This window comes from Adiantum capillus-veneris, chromosome 18 (assembly GCF_014529385.1).
Source record: "Adiantum capillus-veneris isolate H3 chromosome 18, ASM1452938v2, whole genome shotgun sequence".
Taxonomy (NCBI): Eukaryota; Viridiplantae; Streptophyta; class Polypodiopsida; order Polypodiales; family Pteridaceae; genus Adiantum; species Adiantum capillus-veneris.
The window spans coordinates 30,830,847-30,839,052 of record NC_140948.1 but is presented as its reverse complement, the minus strand read 5'-3'; the positions used below and the strand labels follow the sequence as shown (position 1 = coordinate 30,839,052).

The following is an 8,206-nucleotide window of genomic DNA, read 5'->3' as shown; positions in this document are numbered from 1 at the left end:
TGTGTAGGATGGATGCAAAGATTAGGCATATAGGTTGGCATAGTTTTGTTTCATGGATCACACCTACTTACCAGATGTTTATTCTCAAGCACCAAAACATCTATCTGAGGTCCAGAGCTGCCAGCACGCTGATTCTAAAGGCTTCTCTAAGTTGTGCCACTACCATTACAGTCTAGTGCGTGCGAAAAGCTGTGTATGAATTCTCCAAACATTCAAGGAACAGTGCTTCTACAAGGCAAGTCACTAGAAGTTTTTGGGTCTATTTTATGGTGCATTCTTCACTAAGATAATGAGAATAGTCTCATCTCAATCCATTTCCTACATCCCTTGAACCATGTCCAGTCTTGATATACGCAAAAAGGTGCAGCAGAGGCTCATTGGTAGCATCGCTTGGAATTTTCCATAAAGCCACCTCGATTTTGTTAGGCTGTCAATTTATCAGTCCCATCCCTTCAACCATGCCCAGTCTTAGTAGAGCCCGAAATGCGAGCCAGAAACTCTTTGGCAACATTGTTATAAAGCTTCCTGACTTTTGTCATGCTGTTGAGTTTGACGGTGAATGACCACGCTCTTTGCTCTTCATGATCACTGGGACAATATATGCAAAGTAGTGGTCTGCAAAATGTGCTACATAAAGGCACGTAGGAGAAATCTAGTATCTTTAAAAGTATGTACAAAGAAGGGTGGCTGAAAGCTGAAGGGCCGAGAAGATTTGTCAGGATGGGCTATAATTATTGGGCAGTTATTGTTGTACAATGGGTAAGGTCTTTCGGTGAAGATTCCCTTTTATCCCATTTGGTCCTAAAGGTAGTGCACCTTATTCTTGGATACTGTCGAAATTGGCAGTATTATGGTGTTACCATTGCAAGTAAATTTATCTCATTCAACAGCAAGGAGCAGATGATCTCTGAAGTAAATGCTGCAAAGAGGCTGGGAGTGGCAAGAGTGATGTTATGGCAGCTCCCACCGAGTTACTCTAAACCATGCCTACATTCCCTATTACTAGTAAGTGCCTACTGATAACATTCCACATACTGAAGGTGTTTTTTCTTGTTTACTACATATTGTTTAACAATATATAATAAACAATGACATTGTTCAACAATACAGAGGTTCTCTTTAAATAGCCCCCCAAAAAGAAACAGAGAATCCCACCTACCCCACAATATATTGCTCGTACAACTAATCAATCTTTCTCGTCTCCCCTTGACAGATGACCAGCAATCCATTAATGGTTGGAAAAAAGCAGCGCAAAAGCACATTGTTAGCCATTTTATAGTCAGATCTTGCAAATCTTGTTTAATACACTACCGTGCTGTTGATAGAGAGTGCCATGTTTCCCCTTTGCAAGTAAAAGAAAGGAGGCCATACAATACTTTGAAAATATGGAGCCTAAATTCTTTGTTTTTGCCTTGCAAGTCAAGCAAGACTCTCAAAAGATTCACCTATAGATAATAAGTAGACAGTTCCTCATCATTCATGGACTTTGCTCCATTTTGGAACAAACATTCAGAACCCTTTTGCAATGGAGGCCTTTCATCCCAAAGTTGGCACTTGTGGGGTTTGTAAAGTCTTTTGTCAGAAAATTTTTAAACGTTGCAATCAATGTATTAAGATGTCCAAACAATGCACTTTATTTCTTATAAAAAAAAGAACTCAAATTCTGTCAGAAGCAAGCATAAGAGTAGCAAAAAAGCTTTGTATTTTATAATAGTAATGTCTGATTCAATTCCAAGCGGAGGTGGAACTTAAGAAATATGCATAGCACTGCAATAGCATTATGAATGGAGTAGAGGTGAACTTTAGATTGAAAAGTAACCTTGAAGAATATAACTAGCATTTGTGTTTGGGAAGTCCTTTTCCTCTTTGTAAAGATACAAACTGAAATACTAGGAGAATTGCCAGAATTTGCAAGAATTTTGAGCCATTTTCCTATATAAATCACATTTTTTTTCTTCCAAATTGGCCAAGAGGGATTTATTTCAAACCAGCTTAACTTAGGCAACCCTTTTATGAACACTAGCCATTGATGCACATGTGTTGCTTGTGTTGTTCTGAGCTCGTGCTCTTTGCCTCATCTTGCACTGACAAGGTGATCCCCCTATGGGATTTGTATGTTATGTAGTGGTAGCACTGTTGCTACCAACGTGATATAGGAGGAGGTATCCTCCTTCCACCATCTTTCATTCTTCTCACTATGCACATACCAATGTCTTGGTAGCTATGGTGTTTGTGCAGGTATAGGGGCTCTTGCATTATGTATAATGGAGTCAAAGCTTTGAGATTTGAGAGTAAAAGAGGGTGCCAAGCACATGGAGTTAATTTTTCTTTCCCTAGATGTAGTCACCCATGCTTACATCTTAAAGACATTGTGGCATTATGCAAGATTGACATGGGCAAACAAATTTATGACGGGACAAGAAAAAAGATGGTACCAAGGCTTTAGAATAGACATTGGGTGACTTGAGAAAGACACATGCTTGAGAGCCTCTTGCTGGGATAACCTCAACTTATGACCCATAAATGGTGCCTTAGTATGAGGCTTGTATAAATTGGCTAGACAAGAGCCAAGGGAGAATTGTCCTATACTCTTCCGAGCACCAAGAGACCTCAAGAGGAGTAGACAAAGAAAATAATAAGTACCAAGTACGGCTTAAGGGGACGATTTGTGAATTAGAAGTGGTCCCCTAACTAAAAGACTTGCACAAGTTGGCTAGACCAAACAGAAACAACACTCCGATGTGCGACCTCCGAGGAGGTAGTGCCGCTATGCCATTTGTGCATGTTATACCTCTATTTTCTGTCATATAAGTGATCAAAGTGGTGCATAATCAATTTGTGTGGCAAGGATTGCTCTCAAGGTTTGATATGTACTCTAATCACTCCTTTGGGCATTATCACCCAACTAATGAGAGCCTAAAAGTTTGCAACTTTAGTCTTCAAATATTCTTGAGAAGGCGTGACTACCAATTTTTTAAAGAAATTCTACTTAGCTTTATTTCTACCCACACGAGTGCATTTGATAGCTTCTCTACATAACCTTATGAGCCTACACAAGATGCAATAACTGCAAAGGTGGCCAATGCAAACACATTTTATTTGGCATTTACACACACTGCACTTCCACAATCAATAGCCAAATCGACGGTGCTTTTTTTCTGTAGATTTAACCATAAATTCTTGGCATCTCCATTGTCCATGGTCTCAGACACACAAACAACACATTAACTCAAAGATGATCAAATAAAGAAGCATTTTCTGGCACCCGTACATTCGATGTATTCTTATGGCAAGCTCATGTACTTTCTACCCAAAATGGCTCTTGAATTGCATTTGTTGCAATATATATACAGCGTCAGAAGAGGAAAGAAGATCTAGTGTATTCTTGTTGAATGCAAAGCAAGAGGTTGTTTGTAAATGGGATTAACTATGATTGCATCTTGAAGATATGTGGCATTGTGCAAGAACTTGACTCGGGAAAAAAAGTTGTTGGTCAAGGCTCTTAGGAAAATGTTTTGTGGTTGGCATTGCTTTGCCCAATATGTATGCCACGATGAACATATGCACAATGACTAGAGTACTACAAGTACGCAGTGATGGTTTTTATATACACTCAACCACTTATGCTGGCCTCTTGGAGGATTATGACATAATGCAAGAAGCTTATGTGGACAAAAAAAAGTATGATGAGGTTTAGGACTCTTGAGAAAAAAGTAAATGTTTGCAATTGTTATTCATGAAAGTGGGTTAATCCATACTTAGGGAGTAAGTGATGTGTATGTTGAGCTCGACACCAATCGTAATTTACATTGGATTGCTTTGCTCCGTCGTGTTAGAGCCGATACCTGCATTAAATTTGTGGTAATTGTAACGTTAACTTGATTTTACTACTTAGTGGTCACATTGAGTTTCTTTCATATTAGTAGAATCAAGGAGACAAGATCTTAAAGTCTTGTAACATCCTTCATACACGAGTTTTTCTCTGTATTACCCTTTGTATAGGGAGTGTAACCAATGAGAATTCGGCGTTCAATGGTTTCCATATAGCTTATCTTTCAAAAGGAAAGTTACTTTTCGAAGACAAACGTGCAACCAATAGCTTTTTTTTTTTTTTCAAGTGGGACACATAATTAGTAAATTCACATGCTAAAACAATTAATCTCACAAAAGCAATGTGAGACTCAACTCTTAGTTCTTGGATTGTACTTATTGCATTTTACATCCACCTATATGGCTTTGACATATGCCCTATTGAGGATGCAAAGTGGCGGCCTCTAAACTATGCTTATTCTTGGGTGATCACATGTGTGGTTAGTTAGAAGCAATACTTTTTTGCACAAGAATATCAACCTTGGATACTTTTGAAAGCACAGAAGCTCTTGATTAGCATCCCATTTGCTATCTACTCTCGTTGAATACAATGTTTGCAAGATATGCTCAATAAGGTTAGGGTGCGGTACGAGGGGTCATGTTTAGGGAAGACAACTCTCAGCTATTTTCAGCAAATGTGGAGCTAGGGATTCTCATTAAATGCGGTATGGCCTACAAGAACTGAACAAAATAGATGTGGACTATTTATTATGGACGGAATGGGCGGGTATCACCCCAAAGAAGCTCTAGGCACTTTACAAAGGATGCAAAAGAGAGGGCTCTCAATGCAATGACCTATACTTACATCTTGAAGGCATGTGGCATTATGCAAGAAGGTGATAGGTGACGAGATTGTTAGTTAGGAACTCTTCGGAAGAAAACATCATGCTTGGCAATGCTTTGGTTGACATTGTAGTGAAAATGAATATTTGGATGTTTTTATTGTTTTTTTGGATTTGGTTTCGTTGATGGTGCATTGAAGATTGATATAATTATTACGATACTATGATGTGGCGTTATCGTTTAGCAGATCAATGAATGGGTAAGTGCAAGATGAGTTGGCCATGGATTCAAGTTTACATTGTACAACCATATCTTCTTTGCAGATGGTGTGCACCAATTATTAGAACAAATATATTTTTGTTGTATATAGGGCAATTCTTATATTTTACCCAAAGTGGAATGTATCTATTTTGAGCTACAAAATTCATCTATAAACTAAATACATGTAAAAGAAAAAAGCTCACTTCTGTATGGGGGGGAATCGTGTTCTTGTCACTCTTCTCCACTCTCCTTGCATAGTACTTTGCTCTAGGAGGTGTGCATGCCACATTCTCTTTCTCACTTTTTCCTTCCTCCTGCCAATGTGTGCTTCAGTAGATAGTGCATCCCGCAAGGTATGCACGGTTGTACTTGCTACTTCGTATGTAGTTTGCTTTTGTTTTGCAGGGCTATTGCATATCTTGCTCTTGCAAACATGTAGACCCCAAGTGTAGTGTATTCATGAAAGCTTTACAAGCTCTTAATGAGCTTTGTGTTTGGGATGTCATCGCTTGAAGTGCACTTATGGAGGGATAGTCCCAACAGGAAAGCGAGATGATATCTAGGTTGTTTTCAAAGGAGGAAATTAGGGTTGCATCTTATCAGCTGCAAGAACTTTACATGAGCAAACAAAATTCATCTAATTTGAGGATGGGGCAAGAACAATGCCCTTCACTGGCCAATCCAATAATTTTGTCATCCAATTCCAGAGGATCTGCATCAGGCATGGTAGTGTTCCTCTCAACATCCCGTCCTATGAGGAGAAGCTGAATTTTGAGATTACTCGTCTAGCACGGTTTCATTGATTAGTGTTTAGTGCAAAACAAGGGATCAAGTGAAGCCAATGATGCATAAAACATAAGAGAGCATAAAAAACAAATAACCTCTGAAAGGTTGATTATATATCATTTACAAGTGCACCAGAGATGTTAAGATGTTATTGTGTGGCATGAAATAAAAAGCACAGCCACAACAATGTTTCAAACAGCTGATGAGCTACAGGAAAACGGTGCTTGAGAGATCGACACCGTGACTCCGTCTCTATGAAAATCAGGGCCATGTAACAAAGAGATGGCTGCTCTGTTTCACATAAACCATTTATTCACTCCCCCAAACACTCAACAGAACCAGTGGCTGCTATGAAGGATTTGGGATGCTGATGTACAGATAAACTCTAATTGAGATGAAACCAAGGGCAGAAAAAAAAACACGCCGCTTGATTTTATCTTCATGTGGTCTAGCCTGACGGAAAACTACGACAGGAGTAAACTATTCACATGGCTATGTGGAGATCCTACAGATGAGGCTCTGTATGAACATTTCGAAAAGAGGACGGCTTTTGGGCACCCTTCAAAAAGTTAGGGTTCCCAAAATGATCCTCTGCTTAGGAATTGCTACTCTGTTACAAACTTGGATTCAACTTCGAGACGATATCCCATATGGTCTCGATATCAACACTGCGTGCCGAGCTAAGAGTGGACTGAACAGGGGGAGACTTCCAGCTCTGTTTAAGCAAATTCTCGAAATCTATGAAGGCGTCTGCTTCGTCAATGGAAGAACTTGTGGCTCCACTATCTTCGGGAGGTGTTAGAATTGCAGGAATGCCTACAAAATCATCATTTTGCACAAAGGATTGGATAATGGAACCCTCTTCCAAATCATCCAGATCTGACAATTCCATAGCATCTTGTGTCTTGCCATTTCTGTGCTTTGCCACACCCTTGGCTTTGTCTGACACATTGCAAGATGTTCCAGCATGCTGCCGCTTCTCCTGATGCTTCGCTTTTGCTTTCGTAGCTTGCTCGGCTACTATCGCCTCAAGCTTGGCATCCAGATTGATTATTGTGCTCTCACTCAACACAAAGCCATTCAATGGCACAGATGTGCGCTGCAAAGCAGCAGGGAAATTGAGGCGTGCTCGGTCTCCCCGAAGCTTAAAAGCTGCACGGTCATATGCAAGGGCGGCTTCTTCGGCAGTGTCGAATGTTCCCAGCCATAGCCTTGTTCGGTTGCGGGGAAGTCTGATCTCTGCGACCCACTTTCCCCAATGGCGTTGGCGAACACCCCTGTATAGCTTCATGGGTTTCCTATCCACATGTTTCATGGGAATAGCCTTTGGGCCCAAGGAGAGAAAGCTGAGTCTTGGGTCAGAATTACCTCCGTGAAAGGCAGAGATAGGTGGGATGCTCAGCGATGCATTCAGCCAACAAGCAGGCGCGCGATATGACATGTATCGGGGGTCTTGCACTGGTTGTGAAGGGGGCATTGGTGAGATCCGGTCGCAACCTGTGGACGAAATCCAGTTGAGGTAGATCTGGGATATGTCATTGAGAGCGTATGTGGGCAATTGATCGGCATTGCAGTATGTGGAGCTTGTACAAGAAGAGGGGCCGTGAGGAGAGCAGCCCACATCCTCAATTGTGCTGAGACAGCTAGAAGAGCTGCTGGACGAGGAATCGGGGCTGGTTGGAGCGACGCCGGAGAGGCAGGGGACAGAGGAGCAGCTGGTGTAAGGGCGAACCGCATCCTGGAGCTCATTGCCAGGGGGATGGAGGCCATCGTTGGATAAGAGCCAATCTGTGAGATTGGATATGCAGGGGAAGGGACCTGCGCATTGGGCCATGTACAGGAACAGAGCACTTTGATTGTGTACAGAGAGAGAGAGAGAGAGAGAGAGAGAGAGAGAGAGATATTTGTGTATGGTGCGTCTCTCTTTGTATGTGTGTGTATCCTCTGGTGGTTGGATCAATGGCTTTAAGCAGTTGTGTATGCTCCGCTGCTTTTAAGTACCTGATGGTTATATGCAGTATGCGTGCTTCCTGTGTGGTAATGAAAGGCCTAAAGATGGAGATCTTTGTCTTCGTTAGCTGTGTCCGAACGCTCATCGTCTTTCCAGCCGCTGATTCATTGACACGTGTCCAATCACTGTCTTCTACGCCTCTTATCGTTCAACACGTGTCCCCGAGCTCCCGACAGCTGCCCGTTGCCTTCTGGACACGTGTCCTCCGAGCAAAATTTTACCTTTTCTGCAGCCGCAAGCTTTTGATGCGCTGTCAGAAGCTGATTGGTCATGGAGGTCAAACTCATTTCCCGGGACGGGCTTTTATCCAAAAGTCCAAAAGTGACGTCATGGGCTGCATTATGTATACATTGTATACAATAGTTTGATATGTGATGACTTCTCGTGTCGATTAATTTATGAACCAACCTGAGCATGATTGAAAAATCACCATCAATTTAGGTATTAATTATTAAATTCAAATTATTCTAAATGCTATTGCTATGCTTTTCCTTT

General features: G+C 41.3%; 1 protein-coding gene across 1 annotated transcript; it reads right to left on the bottom strand.

Moving 5' to 3' along the window:
- Positions 1-5,782: 5,782 nt before the first annotated feature.
- LOC147435427 (ethylene-responsive transcription factor ERF055-like) lies at positions 5,783-7,680 on the bottom strand. Its single transcript, XM_086488492.1, has one exon. The coding sequence runs from the start codon at positions 7,532-7,534 to the stop codon at positions 6,314-6,316; it is 1,221 nt and encodes a 406-aa protein (XP_086344618.1). The 5' UTR covers positions 7,535-7,680; the 3' UTR covers positions 5,783-6,313.
- Between the last annotated feature and the right edge of the window lie 526 nt (positions 7,681-8,206).

Coding starts and splice junctions, on each gene's coding strand:
- LOC147435427 (XM_086488492.1), bottom strand. CDS start 7,534: ATGGCCCAATGCGCAGGTCCCTTCCCCTGCATATCCAATCTCACAGAT.